This window comes from Abrus precatorius, unplaced genomic scaffold, assembly GCF_003935025.1.
Source record: "Abrus precatorius isolate BTA unplaced genomic scaffold, Abrus_2018 Scaffold6, whole genome shotgun sequence".
NCBI lineage: Eukaryota > Viridiplantae > Streptophyta > Magnoliopsida > Fabales > Fabaceae > Abrus > Abrus precatorius.
In genome coordinates, this window is record NW_020874406.1 from 13,094,517 (window position 1) to 13,113,440 (window position 18,924).

General features: G+C 30.3%; 1 protein-coding gene across 1 annotated transcript; it reads right to left on the reverse strand.

Annotated features, from left to right (window-relative positions):
• Window positions 1-15,164: 15,164 nt before the first annotated feature.
• LOC113869862 (subtilisin-like protease SBT1.7) lies at window positions 15,165-17,459 on the reverse strand. Its single transcript, XM_027506363.1, has one exon. It carries the CDS (start codon window positions 17,457-17,459, stop codon window positions 15,165-15,167), a length of 2,295 nt encoding a protein of 764 aa, XP_027362164.1.
• Between the last annotated feature and the right edge of the window lie 1,465 nt (window positions 17,460-18,924).

The following is an 18,924-nucleotide window of genomic DNA, read 5'->3' on the forward strand; positions in this document are numbered from 1 at the left end:
AATTTGCCTCAACTTCAAAAAATCATAAAAAATTAAAAATAACTCCAAATCCAACTATCCATATATGAATTTTGAATCCCTATATGTGTAGAATCTAATGCAACTGGAATCAGCCAAAAATGATATCTATAGAAAAAGTTATGGTCAAAAGAGTAATCAGAAGTCAGAATAGCTGAAAATACAAAATTAAAGCATTTATTTGTAACAAGTCCAATTTATTCAAATAACTAGAAAATGATAAAAACTCTAAAAATAAAGCATATAAAAAATATTTATTAATCATAATAAAACTATAAATATAAATTTAAAATATGTCACATGAAGTAGTTATCATCTTCTAGTCTCAACAGTGGTATCAAGAGCCTCTGGTTCATTGGATTCTAAGAGAGATTTTTAAGTTCTTTCGTGGGAATTGTATTGTGCTCTTCTAGTAGAGATGAATGGTAACGGGTTCCCAACGCATTTGTCGATTCTTGATGGTAAAAATTACAAAACTTGGTGTATTTAGATGAAAGTGATTTTTGGTATGTAAGATGTGCTCGATTTTGTCTTGGTTGGATTACAAGAATTGGAGAAAGATACAGGTAAAGCTAAAAAAAAACATATTCAAAGAAGCCAAGAAAAAATATTGCAAAGCACTCTTTCTTATTCATTAGTGCGTAGATGCTGTCAATTTTGTCAAGATTGCTTCTGCTGCCACAGCAAAGCAAGCATGGAATATGCTTAAGAAGGTCTACGTAGGTTTAGAAAAATTGAAAAGAGTTAAGTTACAAACTTTGAAGCGCAAGTTTGAACTGATGCAAATGAATGACAAAGAAAGAGTTACAGAATATATAAGTTGTGTGCCAAGTCTTTCAAATTTGATGATGGCATGTGGTAAAAGCTTGAAAGATCAAGATCTTGTTGAAAAAGTTCTAAGGACTTTGAATTCAAGGTTTGACTATGTTGTTGCTGCTATTGAAGAGTCTAAGAATTTCACAAAGATGAAATTGGATGAGCTTCAATGCTCTTTGGAGGCACACGAGCAAAGAATCAATGAAAAAAGTTCAAAAAGAGTTTCAAAACAAGCTCTTTATACTTATAGCAACAAGAAGGTTGATGGTAACTTGAAGAACAAGAAAGACAAAGGGAAATAGAAGGATTCTAAGTGTAAGAAAGGTTCTGGCTGTGATAAGAATACACAAGGAGAGAGTAATTCAAGAGAGAAAAGAAATGATGTTCAGAACAATGGTGACAAGAAAAGGTCCAAGAAGCACATTTAGTGTTAGTATTGTAAGGAATGAGGCAATTATGCTACTCAATGTAAGGTCAAAAAGGCAAAGAAATCTAGGGAGGATAAGGCTCAGTTGGCATAGGACAATGAGATAGATGATGAGCAAGTATTGCTTATGGTCGCAAATGTTGGTGATAATGCTGGCAATAATGAATGGTACTTGGCTACAAAATGCTTCAATCATATGACTTAAAGGAGGGACTGGTTGATAGATCTTAATGAATCAGTTAAAAGCAATGTGAAATTTGCATATGATAGTGTAATTAGTGCAGAAGGTCTTAGCAATTGCTTGAGAAAGGATATACAATGAGCTTGGAGGATCATCACTTGAGGATTTATGATAAGAAAAATAGATTGGTCATCAAATCACCAGTTTCTAGTACCAGAACATTCAAGATTGAAATTTAGGTCTTTAAGGATCAGAATTGTATGTCAGCAATTGAAGAAAGTGAAGCTTGGCTTTGGCATAAGAGGTTTGGCCATTTAAATTTCAAAAGTCTTTATTTACTAAGCAGTAGTAATATGATTACTTAGTAGTTGTAATATAATTACAGGTTTACCTAGAATACAGCAGTCAAAAGAAATTTGTGATAGTTGCAGTATGTTAAAACAACCTAGAAAGTCTTATAGGTATGAAATCACAACCAAGTCTATAGTAGCTTTAAATTTGATTCATACATATATGCATGGTCCTTTTGTGATACCATCACTTGGAAGAAGTAGCTATTTTGTAGCCTTCATTGATGACTTCATTGGGAAGATTTAGTTGTACTTACTAATGAAGAAAGTTGAAGTGTTTCAATATTTCTAGAAGACTCAAAGTGTTAGTTGAAAAATAGTATGGTCAGAACATTTTGAAGCTCAAGTTTGATCGTGGTGGTGAGTTCACATCACATGAATTCCAAGATTTCTGCTTGAATCAGGGAATAGAGCATGAAGTTACATGACCTTACACACCTTAGCTCAATGGTGTGGCTAAAAGGCTTAGTAGGATCATCCTAGACATGACTAGAAATATGTTGAATAATTTTCAGATGCCAAAGCAATTTTGGGGAGAAGTTATTACAACTGCAGTATATCTCCTTAATAGATGTCCCTACAAGGAGATTGAAGAATTTGACACCTGCAAAGGCCTGGACACGAAACAAACCCTGTGTGAATCATTTGAGAATGTTTGGTTGCTTGATTTACAAGCATATTCCTGATCAGTTAAGGAAGAAGCTAGATTCTAAGACAAAATTAATGGTTCTGCTTGGATATTACAACACAAGAGCTTATAGGCTTTATGACCCCTCAACAAACAAGGTTATTATTAGTAGTGATGTTGTGTTCAATGAGACTAAAAGTTGGAATTGGAAGTCTAAAACTGCAACTCATATTTCCTTTACTTCTGAGGGAAAGAATGGTTTCAAAAATAATGGTGTGTCTTTTGATGAGGGTGAATTAAAAATTGGTAGCACTGAAGTTCCAGTAGTTTCAAAAGCAGCACCTAATCAGAGATCTCAGAGGATTAGATAGCTACCTTCTAGGCTTCAAGATTATGAATTACATACTAATGATCCTATCACTGATGAAGGTGAGCTTTCGCATCCTACTGAAGTTGTGCATATGGCTCTATTTGTTGACATAGAGCCAATTTCTTTCAATCAAGCTATCAAAGAGCCTAGATTGGTTGAGGTAATGAGAGAAGAATTGCAAGCAATTTAGAGAAATAAGACTTGGGAGTTAGTCTCACTTCTAAGAGGAAAGAAGCCTATTAATGTAAAATGGATTTACAAGGTGAAATACAAGCCTAGTGGTGAAGTAGCCAAGTACAAGGCTAGGTTAGTGGCAAGAGATATTCTGCAAAAAAAAGGAATTGACTATAATGAGGTGTTTGCTCCCGTGGCAAAGCTTGAAACAGTGAGGACGGTGGTAGTTGGTGCTAGTTACAAAGGTTGGTATTTACATCAGTTGGATGTAAAACCTGCCTTCCTAAATAGCTTCTTGGATAAGGAAGTATATGTTTCTCAGCCACTTAGTTTTAAGGTTGAGAAGAACCAACACAAGGTCTACAAGCTCAAAAAAGTCCTCTATGGCCTGAAGCAGTCACCAAGAGCTTGGAATAATAGAATTGATGGAGTCTTGTCTAAGCAGAAGTTTAACAAGTGTAATTCTAAACATGGAGTCTATGCGAAGTCAACTTCTTCATCTACATTGTTAATAGTCTGTTTGTATCTAGATGACCTCCTTGTAACTGGAAGCAGTGAAGTGGAAATAGTAATGTTCAAGAAATCCATGATGACTGAGTTTGAGATGACTGATCTTAGAAAATTTTCTCATTTCCTAAGGATTGAGTTCATCCAAGTTCAGAAAGGGGTTTTTATACATCAGGGAAGATATGCACATAATTTGTTGAAAAGGTTTGGGATGTTTGAATGTAATTCAGCAGCTACACCAGTTGAACCAGGACTTGTGCTAGTGAATCAGTCAGCTAATGATCTTGTTAATGTAACTAAATTTAGGCAAATGATTGGTTCATTGAGATACTTATGTAATAGAAAATCAGATATCTACTATGCAGTAAGTTTCATTAATAGGTTCATGTAAAAACCTAAAGTCTCTCATATACAAGTAGTCAAGAGATTAATGAGGTACATAGGAGGGACATTGAACACTGAAGTGTTGTATCAAAAAGAGGCTAAATTGGAAGAATCAGATCTATTTGGCTACACAAATTCTAATTGGAAAAGAGACTTAGACGAAAGAAAGAGTACATCAGGCTATATCTTCATGTATGGTAATGCTCCAGTTTCGTAGAGTTCCAAGAAGCAAGATGTGGTGGCTTTATCCACTTGTGAAGCTGAATATATAGACACTTCCTTTGGAGTATGTCAAGCTGTTTGGATAGGAAACCTGCTTGAAGAATTGAATCTCAGAAAAGCTAAACCAATTAAGTTGCTGATAAATAATAAGCTAGCAATTAATCTAGCCAAGCATCCAGCTTTTCATGGAAGAAGCAAGCATATAGAGCCTAAGTTTCATTACATTAGAGATCAAGTTACAAAGAAGAAGATAGAAGTCGAGTACTACAAAGGAGAAGATCAACTTGCAGATGTCATGACCAAGCCAGTGAAAGTTGTTAGGTTCAAGGAGACATGTTGTAGGCTTGTGCAGAATTTGAAAGATTTGAATTAAGGGAGAATGATGAGAGTTAATTTAGTTTCGAGAGGATTGAAAACTTAGTTTTTTGTAATAGTTAGTTTGTTAGGGGCTTATTAGCAACTTGGTCCCTGATGTGCAACTATAAAAACATAGTCTTTTGATAATAAAAGTGTGGCTTTTTAATTCTATTACTTCTCATTTTTGTGTATGTGAAATCATCATTATGAGTAGTTATCATCTTCTAGTCTTAACAAGTAGTAAGTTATGACCTAGGCAGTAGTGTTTTAATTAATGATGCAAGTGTTGTAACCATGTAATACTTAGTAAGAATTTTATGATCCATTTGGCATGTTTTAATTTTAAATGTAAGTGTTATTAACCATGAAATTAATGGGTGTAAAGAAAATAAACTTTGTTAGACATCCTTAAACACAAGCATATGACTCATACCATATTTACTAAAATAAAGAAGTGTGTAGCTAGAAAGTGCATACATCTCACAAATACTAAAAAGAACTACCTATAAAATAGTCAATGCTGCTCCTTTCTGTAGTCCTGATGATCATGATTTGACGGAGTCAAGATGCATTGCCTAGGTCTATCTTAAGCTCCTCGACGGGAGGCTTCAACGAACCTCAAGACATCTTCTACATTTGCAATGACATGGAACTCAACATTTAGATCAATACCCAATTCAAAGGGATGCATGAATGATGGTACATGCCTAAGTTGTAGGTATGGAGCAGCTGCGATCAAAAGGAAATAATGCTCATGAGGAGGTTTCATAAAAATATTAGGTTAAGAGCCATAATTCTCTGTCCATATAAATGGTAAAATAAGGGTTGTTATGGTTGTTAAGTGTCGTGAGATGAATGGAAATAAGTAGGGCTAAAGGTCATATAAGATAGGTGAAAAGGAAAATAAGATAGTAAAGGAAATACACCATTTGGGTATTTTAACATAGTTAGTAGAGATGGAAACAAGTCAGGCCAGACTTTACTTTAAACAGGCCTGACCTGTAATATAATTATTAGGCCTGAACTTGTCCCGTTACCTGTTAAAGGCTTTATGGCCTAACCTATTTAGGTGACCTAGCCTAGCTTGAAACCTATTTACGAAGCCTACTACAAAAAAAATAAATTAATATTAATAAAAATATAATAATTTTATTATTAAATTAGTTTACATATTTTTAAATTTTTATTTGTGCTATTGATAATTATTAAATAATTGTAACAATTTTTATAAAATTTTATAAATAATTTTTAAAATATTATTTAAGCATTAACTATAAATATTTGAAACAATTTTTATAAAATTTTTCTATTTATATTTTTCTTAATTTAATTTTATAAAATTATTAAATATTAAATATTTTAATTATTTTTTATGATAATTATATTTTACTTGTGTAAATACATCTTATATTTAATAAATAAAATCATAGTAAACACATAAAATTGATAATAAAAAACAATACTCATAAAATTTGTTAAATCAGCTAAAATTATTATATTTAAAAAAGTATGTAAATATCATCATTATAAAAATTGTAGATAAAAAAATATTTATATTATAAAATTAATGGATGCAGAAAAATAGCATATGAATATAGTAAGAATTAATAAAATTTATATTTAAATTAAAATAACTTAAATTTATAAACTATTATCTTAATAAAAAAAATGTGATAAAACTTTATATAAAAATTTTAACTCAATGCAATATATATATATATATATATATATATATATATAGATAATAATAATAACTATTAAATTAAAAAAATAATTATAAAATATTTAATTTTATTTTTTTATTAAATTTTATTTTAAATTAACAAATATACGTAAAATTGACTACATTATAATATTAATATAATATAGAAAATATTATTGATCAATACATTAAAATATATATTTATATATTACATATAAATTGATAAATTAATTAATAATATAATTTTTATTTATATTTTTTTGTTTATGTAAATATTTATTAATTATTAAATTTCAAATGTATATTAACAATTATATTTTTAAGAAAACTCTATCTATATCAAATTCATTAAAAAATAATTATTTAAAATTTGACATATTTATATTTAGGTGTGTGGCTGTATGCTGTAGACCTGGTATTTAAAATTTTTTTATAGGTACTTTAATAAAAAAATTTATACTAATAAAAATAAAATATATAGTAAGTTACTAAGAAGTATATATTATTATATATAATTTATTTAAAATTATATTATTTATATCATTTACTATGGACCTATTATATATATATATATATATATATATATATATTATATTAAATTTTTTATTTTATTTTTTATCATTTTTTTATAAAATTTTAGTTTTGAATAAACTATAATTTATATTTAAATAATTTTTATTTATTATAAAGAAAAGAATTAAACATAATATATTGATATAATAATTAAATATTAATAATAATAAAATTAAGAATAAAAAAATATATTAATATAATATTATTATTTTATTTTTAAATTTTATTTCTTTTAGTTTTGATTGCATCTTGTTCCTTTTCAAAGACTTAACTAATCTTTAACTTATTTAAATGCAATAAATATGATAATTTATTATTAAATAAATTTATTATTTAAAAAATATAATCGTGTATAAATATTTATAATTTTTAATAGAATATAATTTTTATTTATTATAATTATAAATAAAAATTATAACAATATATTTATTTAATACTAACATATTTATTTAATACTAACATATTTATTTAATAATAATAGAGTTAATAATATAAAAAATATTTTATTAAATAAATTTATTATTCAAACATGTTTTGATAGCTTTATTTTTAAATTATATATATATATAAGCTGACATGTCAAGCTTAACAGACTTTATAAACAGCTCAGATTTACCTTGTTTATTTAAACAGGCCTTAAAAATAGCTTAAGTCTTGTTTGTTTATTAAAAGAGTTAGGTCAGGCCTAAACGGCTAAACCAGGCCAGTGTAGGCCCCTGTCAAGCAACTTGGCCTGTTTCCATTCCTAATAGTCAGGACGTGTCACTTTATTGCTTGCACTTGTCTTCGTCGACGTCCCAAACTTCTTCTCTTCCTTTGTTGCACTAGCTAGTCTATGTATAGATATGGATCTACAAGATTACTACTCTACACAGGAGGATCTAGAAGTGAAACAAGTTTTAATATGCAGTTTTGCTCATTCTTTAGTGACAACATTGTCTCAAATAGGTCCTTTAATTCATCAATGTAAATGAGTCATGTTCATCAGTGCTCAAGTAGTGCACCTCTCTCAAGTGCATCACCCTAAAATTATAAATATGTAGATATTAGTTATTTTATATATTCAATTAAAATAAACAAAAAATAAACATACAAGAATTTACTATTTAGGCTACAATAGCTACATCCTTGGTCATTTAATGACTACTGTGACTAATGTACCATAGCATGTAATCTAAAATCGAACTCGATAAACCATACATAGGCTTATTAGTCATCATCCACTATTGTCTCCTCTCTTAAATTTTCAACATAGTACTGAAATTGACTGACCAATTTTTCCAAGTCTTTCCTCTCAGGGTGAGATCATGTAGCTAGTCAGGCTAGTAAAGCACCCTAGATATGTGCTGAACCATATCAAACTGATTTATCACTTAATCAGGTTAGTACCACTCACAAATCTAAAAATATATCAATGGCATAACTGCCCTCTATAAGTCTATACTATCTCTATAGATATGGGACAAAATGTTGATAAGCTCCCCATTGTATGATGCCCATGCAAATTGTATAATGACATAAAAAGATGAAGTTAAAAAAAATACTTAACAATGTAATATAACTTAATAATTTAATTAAAATAATAATTTTGGTAGAAAAGTAAGTAATACCTCATCATATGTTAAACAATCAAATATATATCTATAGTAATAGACATCCTTCTCCTTTCTTGTAACATGTGTTAACCATCTGCAAATAATGTTTTAGTATAAATATAAGCAGTGGACAACAATATTACATTTATTATTTACATATAATCTAAAAAATTAAATACAATAACAACTTACCTCAGGTCATATGGAAGATGGGGGCGTGTGGAGGGGGGATTACTAGCTGTTAGATGAGAAAATATATCACAAGCCCATATCACAATCAACGTAGAAAGTCCTTCAATAGCAATCGATCAATGTTGGTAGTCATGCATAGCTCTCAGTATAAAAATCCTTGAACTATAGAATGTAACACCCTCAATTTTGTAGCTCTTGTATAGAAAAATATAAGTTTTGGGTGCAAGGTATCTTACTGTAGTGAGATATCTCTTGCTGTAGCAAGATATCTCTTACTGTAGCAAGAAAGATACGTCTAAAATCATGCATTCTAATGTTCTTTTGCTGTAGTAAGGAGCTCACGCTGTAGCGAGAATGATAGACAACAAAAGGAAATTTTGTCTGGGTTTTTCCGCTGCAACGAGAGGAGGGCTCGCTGCAGTGAGAATTAGCTCACTATAGCGAGAAAATAGCAAGTTAAGGGATATTTAAGGGCCTTCAACCTAGAAAACTTAGATTGCAATCCAAAATTTTGACCTTCCCTCTGTTCTCTCACTCTCTTTTCTCAACCATACCTTTTGCTGTAGCAAGATATCTCTTACTGTAGCAAGAAAGATACGTCTAAAATCACGCATTCTAATGCTCTCTCGCTGTAGTAAGGAGCTCACGCTGTAGCGAGAATGATAGACAACAAAAGAAAAATTTGTCTGATTTTTTCGCTGCAATGAGAGGAGGGCTCGCTGCAGTGAGAATTAGCTCGCTATAGCGAGAAAATAGCAAGTTAAGGGGTATTTAAAGGCCTTCAACCTAGAAAACTTAGATTGCAATCCAAAATTTTGACCTTTCCTCTGTTCTCTCTGATCTCTCACTCTCTTTTCTCAACCATTCAGATCTAAGTAAGTTTCTTTAAGTTTGATTTTTCAACTTCATTCTTATTTCTCCATTTTATCTGATCTAAAGGTTTGTACTTTGTGATACTCCAGGAAACCTTAACTCCTAAAACGATATCCTCTACTAGGACGTAATGCCTCTTCCTTGAATCTCTAGAAAAGTTTGATCTGAAAGACCCATTAAAGGTAAGGGGATTTGATCCCAAATCCTAACTCTTTTAGTATTTTGGTTCAAAAATGCTAAGTTTCTATTGTGACCCTAAAATATTAAAGTTTTCTTAAAAAGCTAATGTGTAGGATAGAGAGTTTGACACAAAAACTCCCTTTTGAACCCTAACTTGAGTATTTTGTTTTGGTAATAAAAATTCAACGATTCTCTAAATTGTATTACAATAAATGAGGGTATGAGGAACCAATAATTTAATCCAAAGATCATCTAGATAAAAAATTTTAGTGAAAAGATGAGTAATTAAGCTTCTATAGAATTTTTTTTAAGATTTTACTATTATTTATGTATGAATAGGTGATATTGAATTTTAGGATAGACCACTTTGTTATTACTAAGAAAGTGTGTATGTTAAATTGTACAATTTGGCTGAGTCCAGAGGTGTCTAACCTCCGGCACATTGTATTGATTTGTGTTGTGTGAAATTGTTTGAGAATCTTCTATGTTAAATGAATGTTTGTTGATGACTGAGGCACGTTGAAATAGATAATATTAGGTTATTAATGAAAAGTGTTATATTGTTCTCAAAAGAAGAAAAAGTTTTATGTATAAAAGTAAATGATATGACATGATGAAAGAATTATGAGAGATGTGATTGTAATACATGAGTCAGATAGATTGATGATTGTTATTAAGATACAAGTGTTGTGGTACATTGAAAAGTATACTCAAAATACATGTATTGTAATACATTAAGTTGTGTAATCAAGACTCATGTATTATGACACGTTGATCTATGAGAAGGGTATAGAGAAGAATGAGAATGAGAATGAAATAAGAAATATTGAGAAAAAGAAATGAAATAAGTATAGATAGTCACAGAGATACACTGAGATGTGGAAGGTGGGGGCGATTAAAAGATTTGGAGGAAATAAAAGTGGTGGATGTCTTTCCATGATTGCGCAAAAATTAATGAAAATAGAGAGAAAAGACACCATAGGCCTCACACTCATTTCCTGACCTAAACCCTTGATTACACCTTTGCTAAAAGGGTCAGGTCAGCACACATGTGTATCCGTGTTGCTGTGGCTAACCAGCAGCTATCTATGCTATGAAGTCCTCAAGAGATCTCAGGGGCAATGAATATGAAAGTATAATGAATGTGAAATTATGATGAACATGAAGTAGTATAGAGATTGTATGATTATAATATATGCATTGTACCATACCGATTAATGTTGTTACGATACATGTGTTGTAATACATCGACAGGTGCGATTAGGACACACGTATTATGACAAATTGATTGATGTGATAAAATACATGTATTATGACATACAGATTAGTGTAGCAAATGTATGTCATAAATAATTACCAAAATGATTGATTTGTTAGATATGTCCTTTGCTCTAATGATGATTTATATGTTTTGAGTGTTATTGTTAATTAATGTGTGTTGGAAATGTTTAGCCAATATTTTTTGTATTATATAAATTTTGTGTCGAGCAAAGAGATTTAGTGGGGCAAGAGATACTCACCCTTACTAATATTTTCAGGTAATGAAAATGAAGAGATAAAGATGACTGGTCCGTTCTAGGATCATAATCCAGTGATATTGAAAGGAAAACTGCTCTGTAGGGACTATAACAATTTAAAAAATTATAATATTTTATCCTAATTACATTTCATGTTGACTAAGTTATGTAAATATTTCTTTAATGTCAAAGTTTAGAATTTATAATGTTTTGATGAATTTTGTTATAATAAATACTTTTGAAGATGTTCTTAATGATATTTTGATCTTATATGTATAATATGTGAACTAGATAATGTGCTAGATGTAAATTTAAGTTTTATTTATTACTTTAAAGTCTCAAATTTATTCCTTTGAAGTTTTAAATACTTTAGAATCTTATAAAATTTTCATAAGAGGAATGTAAGTTTTGTTTTTATTCAATCCTTAAATTTATAAAATACAAAAATTCTTCTATTTTTCTTTTTTGCTATAAAATTTATTTATTTTGGAATAAGAAATTGAAAATGTTACATGGAATCCCAACTATATTGACCAGTCAACTCAAAATAATCAAGTAGAGGAAATTACCTCATAGATACCTTGTTACTAAAGTGATCAGCAAGCATGAATCCTCTAATGAGTCTCAATATATATGCCCTAACAAAATGAGTAATTTGAAGGGCATTTTGATATGCATCGCAATATGAGTAAAGTGCTTATCTAACCAGCTTATCTTTAAGAAACTCCCTACAAACGCATCAGGCCTTAGTCTAATACATAAGTTATCTTCAATAATCTGTGCCCAATTACCTCTAGTGGATGCTATAACCAGTCTCCCATCTATGCGTAGGCCTAACAGGATAGCAACATCTTGAAGAGTAAAAATATAATAACCTGGGGGCAAGTGGAAGGTATGCGTCTTGAGCCTCCACCTCTCAACTAATGCAGTGATCAATCTCACGTCCAGCAAAAACTGACATATGTTAGCTACTCCAATAAAATCGACCAGCTCCAAATGCGAAACACTTCCGAAATACCCTTTAATCCATCTAGAATAAATTGACTTTTCTTCACTTTCAACAATGGGTAATAACATCCATCTCAAATATGTTCACAGCTATGAATACTTTCAAACATTAAGAGTGATGAATCCTCTAGCCTATGATTAACAACCCTATTTTGTCGTGAAGATGATATCATTTATACATAAAAAAAAACAAATAAATAAGATTTAGAGAAGTTATATTTTATATTAATTTTATTTTACGTATTTATATATACATACTGCATATACAAATTATTATTAGAATTTACTTAATTAAAACAATTAAATTTTCAACGTAACTAAACATACAAATTTCAACCTAATTAATATATATTTTATATTTACTTACAAGTTATGATTACATTTTAATAAAGAAAATTAAAATTTCCCACATAATTTTTAAAAAGCCTTTCAACTTCACTTAAATATTTAATATATTTACATAAAATATTCATTTACATCTTTAAAAAAAATTATATTTCTAACATAATTAATAATACAAATATCAACTTAATTACAATAGTGTATATTTTTACCTACAGATTATTTTATATCATAATAAAAAAAATTAATTTGTAAGTAAATTATTTATACAAATATCAACAATTAATAAATTATTTAATATAATTACATATAAATTATTATTACAACTTAATTAAAAAAATTTTAAATGACTAACCTAATTTTTATACAAAATTAAACTTTATTAAAATTACTAACATAACTAAACATAAATTTTTTATATTTACATATAAATTATGAACACATTTAAATTATAAATATTCAAACTACTAACATAATTAAATATTTTTTTAATATTAGCATACAGATTATTATTATTATTATTATTATTATTATTATTATTATTATTACATCTTAATTAGAACATTCATACTTCTAACACGATTATTAGCACAAATATCAACTTAAGTTAATTTTTTTAATTTATACATAAATTATTATTACATGAAAATAAAAAAAAATTAAATTTATAACAACATAATTATTATTATAACTATGCATTAATTTCAATACTTTTTATATTTACATAAAAATTCTTATTACATCTTAATTAATGAAATTTATATAAATAATGTTACATATAAAAAATTTGTTGTTATTATTTTTTAATATATAAATATAATTTCATTTAAATTATTTTATTATTTACATTTAAAACTTATATATACATGCACTATATATAAATCATTATTATATATAAATTAAATTAAATTAACTTTTACATTATTACTAAATTACAATATTTCCAATTTACATATCATACTTAAATAAATAATAAATTTCAGTAAAAATTATTTGTTACACTTAAACCAAATATAACTCATTATTATTACTAAATTCAACTATACTTTTGTCTAATTTTATAAAATAATAAAAATTAAAATATACAACATCATACTAATAAAATTATGCAAAAAAAAAATCTATAAAAATTAACAAATTAAAATTCACTAACCTTTCTTGCAATTGTTCGACCACTCCTAAATTACGTAATTACCTGCATTATTTTACACAAATTATAAAATTATTTTTTTCTAATGTTCATATTTTTAGAATATTAAATAAAATATAAAATAATATACAAAAAATATATAAATTGATTAATACTTTAAATAAAAGCTCCAAAATTATGAAAATTTAGCCACAAAATCCTCCTTGCACCAACAAACTTTAAAGAAACAAAGTGGAGGAGAGAAACTTGGGAGGAAGAAGGAGAAGAAGAAAATAGGGAAAGGAGAAGAGCATGAAAGTCACAAAAGTTATTATTTGGCCTTGCATGTGTCAACTAATAGACATATTTTATCGAAGATGTGTCAAAAAAAATTTCACCATAAAAACTACAAAATTATTATGATATTGTCACGTCTAGAAAACTCTCAACTATTTATTTTAAAATTTTTTGTGACTTTCACACTTTTAATGGCGAAACAAACAACGTTCAGTGCCATATGTCATCTCTATATGAGTTGCACTTTGTTTATGGCGAAACTATTTTTAATTTTCACCAATCTTATTGCAAAATTCTTAAATCTTTGAAACGGGTTGAGTCTCAGTTATTTAGCATTTTATGTGGTAAAATATATTTAAAACAAATTTTAAAATAAAATATTTTTACCATAGGTCTTAGCGAAACTATTGATATGTGGCCAAATTTTAGTTTGAAGTTTATATTAAAGTAAAAAATTTATTTTTAAATTTACATTATTTAAATAAAAAAATCCTTAACATATTAATTCTAAAAAGAAAATAGGTGTACGATAGCAATCATAAGTGTAATATTTACACTAACTTTTATTTATTTATATATATATATATATATATATATATATATATATACTCCTTATTTTATAGTAGAGATCATATTTTAGTCAATAAAATGTGAAAAATCAAAATCAAAATTTAAATACAAGACAAATATAAAGATAGAAATTGAAGTTCAAATATAAAAACCATTACTAATAATTTTTTAAAGTGCAAGAAAGAAAATGAATATTATAGTATTTCATTTAAATTTTATTCATTGTTATTTTATTGATTTTGCCTTCTTGGCATGAGACCAAAACTCATGTATCTTAAAAAAAAATAGAAATAATTTAGGTATAACTTTGAGGTACCAATTGTCCCTTTTAGTTTTCAAGAGTATTTTTGAGACATACATATATAAATAAAATAATAAATGAGAAATAGAATTATTAATTTGTATATAATATTACGCATTATTTCAATTATTAAAATATTAAAAAAAGCGGAACAATACCAAAAGAAAAACCCTACCCTTTTAAACCGGGTTGAACAAACCAAGACTTGATTCGCTCTACCCCTCCAAGTTATTCTCAATTTAACTAAGCATAAACACTAAAGGGAGAGTATCAATGGATTAATATTATGTAAGACCAAAAATTTCATAATATTAAGAGAGTAGCAATTGAGATCAAGCATTTAAGAAAGTGAAGTAAGGTACGAGATGCCATTGCACGTCTGGAGACTTTGGGTTCCAATCTTAATTTATTACTTTTATATATAATAACGCGATGCTACTCGTCCAAATTTTCACTCGAAGTGAACAGATATAGGGATGCTAGCAGAGTAATTTTCAGATACCCACTTGATAGACCCCTGAGCAAACTTGGGCTTCCCGCTAATCTCTTTGTCTTCGGGTACAAATCCAACCGTGTACGTAACCTTCTGCTTCACCTCCGTGAATGTTATTTGAGTCGGGCTTATGCTCATTCCCACTGCCAAAGGTGCATCAATTATCACAGTGTAAGTTAAGTTGGTGGGTCCAACATTTGTGAGCGTTCTGGTGTAGAACTGTGGATCAGGAGACCTAAAACGAATAGCAAACGAGGGATAATTAAGTTGTGCTTCCGCTATGCTTTTTACCTCCGAGCATTTCACATTCTGTTTCGTAATAATACCAATTTGTTTGTCAGTGTAACCCAAACCGCACAAATAAGGAATGTAATCATTTGGTTCAATATCATAAACAAGGCCTGGATCATCTGCTTTCACAGGGTCAACATGGCCTGCACCTATGGCAAACACATCTGCTGGTAGAAGCCTTTGGTCCACTATAGGCTTGCCTCCACGATTCAGTGCATAAGCAGTGGTCATCATAGCTGATTTTATGGCAGCGGGAGACCAATCTGGATGAGAGTTTTTGACCAGTGCTGCAACGCCACTGAGATGAGGACAAGACATTGAGGTACCTGAAATTATGTTGAATGGTGGAAAATTGTTGTCCAAAGACTCAGCCCATGCAGCTATAATGTTCATGCCCGGCCCAATGATGTCTGGTTTCAGAAGTCCCGGGCTTGTTTTGCTTGGACCTCTGGAAGAAAAGAATGTAACTTCTGGGGCAAGTGGAGTTCCAATAACAGTTCCTTTGAATATGATTGTGGCTGTTGGTGTTGAAGTTGAGTTTATGTAATCCTTGATGGCTAATCCAGCAGCATAACTCACCTCTGTAGCAGGAAGAACGTGAACATCAGCAAAGGTACTGTAGCCTTCAATTGGGGCGTTCATGAGGATCAAGGCAGCACCACCAGCGTTCTTAACCTCCTTTCCTATTTCTTCTGTTGCAACAAATTCACTTCGCAGGCACAACACTACCTTTCCCTTGACATCCACATTCCCTAAGGATCCTGGGGCGCAAAAACTAGATGACTCATTTCCATTTGCACCAGCATACACTAGTGGTAATAATGTCGGGGTGAAGTTTTTGGGTTGGAACACTGATTCTCCATTAAACTCTTCACCGTTTCCAAGTTTTGCTGTTGCTATTATTTTTCTGTCAAGGGTGCTAGCACCAACGGTGAGAATCCATGCAGCCTCATTAGATATACTATGATTATCAGGACCTTCATTACCAGCTGAGCAACTAAAGAAAATTCCCTTCTGAATTGCACTAAATGCAGCAACTGCAATTGGATCATCAAAATAAGGTTCGGGTCCCCCCCCCCCCCCCCCAAGGGAAAGAGAAAGTACATCCACACCATCTTCAATGGCCGTTTCCAATCCAGATATTATTGCACTTTCAGGACAACCAAAAGAGCCGCACACCTTGTACATTGCTAAGTGTGCATAAGGTGCCATGCCAACTGCTGTACCCTTAGCATTGCCAAAGAAACTAGCACCTTGCAAAAATTTTCCAGCGGCTGTGCTGGATGTGTGTGTTCCATGACCACTATCATCAAGTGGAAGGGATGATTGTTTCATAAAATTCTTTGCACCAATGAGCTTGTTGTTGCAAGTTCTCTTCCCTGTTAATTCACAATGGCCCTTCCATTTTGCTGGTGGGAGTGGCATTCCTTCATCTGAAAAAGAAGGGTGGCTCGGGTCTATCCCCGTGTCCAGCATTCCAATTATGATCCCTTTGCCAAAATTGGAATCTTTCCATAATCCTAGTCCCTGTTGCAACCCCAAGAAGCTTGGAGTGCGTGTTGTGTGTAAAGAGAGGATCTTTTCAAGCCTGGCTGACACAATCTCTTCCTTCTCTTCTAGAGCTTTGGCTTCTTCCGGGGTCAGTTTCACAGCAAACCCGTTCACAACATTACTATATGAGAAAGTAATGCGTTGCTGGTTTTGTGTGCTATCTGGCAGAAGCGAGTTGTACCAACTATGCAAGTCCTTGGATTGAAGAGAATTATCATCCTCAGGATTTTTTACGTGAACAATGTAAGTCAATAAGTTGCTTTGTCCCTCGAAGTCCTTCGTTGGCAAATGATGTTCATCTTTTGCATCTGCAAATTTTAGATTTTGGTGTGCTGAAGTGGGTGATAAACTCAGCATGAAAATGAGACCAAGAGCAAGCGGCAATGCAAGTTCCATCTTGGTTTTGGTCATGTTGGGGCTCTTGGATTGCTAGTAACTTGGCACTCCATGCAGTTATATAGTGGAGTGAAGTGTAGGGACATGGGTGTTAACGATGACTATAGGGAATATTACTATTGAACGCGTATACATGCAGCCAACAGCTAGCTGGTTAGAAATATAATAAGGCAGTTGCATGGTGACGCCCGCTACCCGCTAGGGCTTGTCTGGTCGCTAATCTCAGCACAAGTCAAAAAACTTTGTCAAAATGGCATCAGGTAATGGTCTATTCTCCTCTCATATTCAATCAGTTACTAAAAAATAATACATATTGTATATAATATTTTTTTTAACCTTTCTTTTTTATATTTTATGTTATAGAGAGAGAGAGAGATTGGCTGACACGATTTTAAGGTTCTATCCATAAATTATTTTTATAAAATTTCATATAAAAAAATTGAATAATATATACATATACAAAATGTCCAAACCATGTCTAATTTAATATACATTATTATAAAAATAATGTAAAATCATTTAAATTGATCAAATTTTTATTTTATCAAAATCTATTAAGAATTATAAATATCTAAGATGAATAGTGGTGTCACCATGACTCATTCGTGTATCAAGAGTGAAAAAACATTTCCCCTGTTCAACTGCCATGTCATGCTTAACTCCAAAGAAGCTCACAGCAATTTAATTATTTGTATTTGATAAATCAGGGGTTACAGAAACCGAACACAATTTTTAATATATTCTTTGTTAGCAGAGTTAGTACGAAAATTTACAAAATAATATGAAGTAGTGTTGAAAAAAAAGAGTGACAAATCAAATGATATTGTGTTGGTAGCATTTAACGGAATATTACTAATTAAGTACACTGACACCAAGTTTCACGTCAGATTATGAGCTAGTTTGTTTTTCTTGTTTTGGGTTGAACATTATTTTGTCTTCTTAAAATTTATTTAGAATTAGCAGTGGCGGTGGCGCGGTTCCATCTAACAGAAAGTATGGCAGACAAAATATAAAAAAAGAAAGTTTGTTTTGGTTAAATTCAGACAGCGGTATCTATGACAACGCGGAATGAATTACAATTGAAAGGTTGTCATGAAGTAAAAATCAAGGCACTTGCATGGCAATGCTCGCTACCTATTGGTTTGTCTGGTTGCTAATTTAGCGGCATTAGACACAAGTCCAAGAACTTCGTGAAAAAATAGTATCAGTTTTTGTGGAAAATGTTTTGACAACATCAAAATAGGACTACAAAAGTGTTTTCTTTCATTTTTGAAGTATATTTTTGAGATATAAGTAGTATATAACAAAGATAAATAATTATATACATTGCATAGAGTATTAACTTTTTTATGTTCAAATTATAAAACTGGCTTTATTCTACAACCAGATGTGATTAGCATCAGAGAAGCTCGCAGTGATTAATTATTTGCATTGAGAAATCAGGGACTACTATAGAAACATCGAACACGGTTATTTTCTT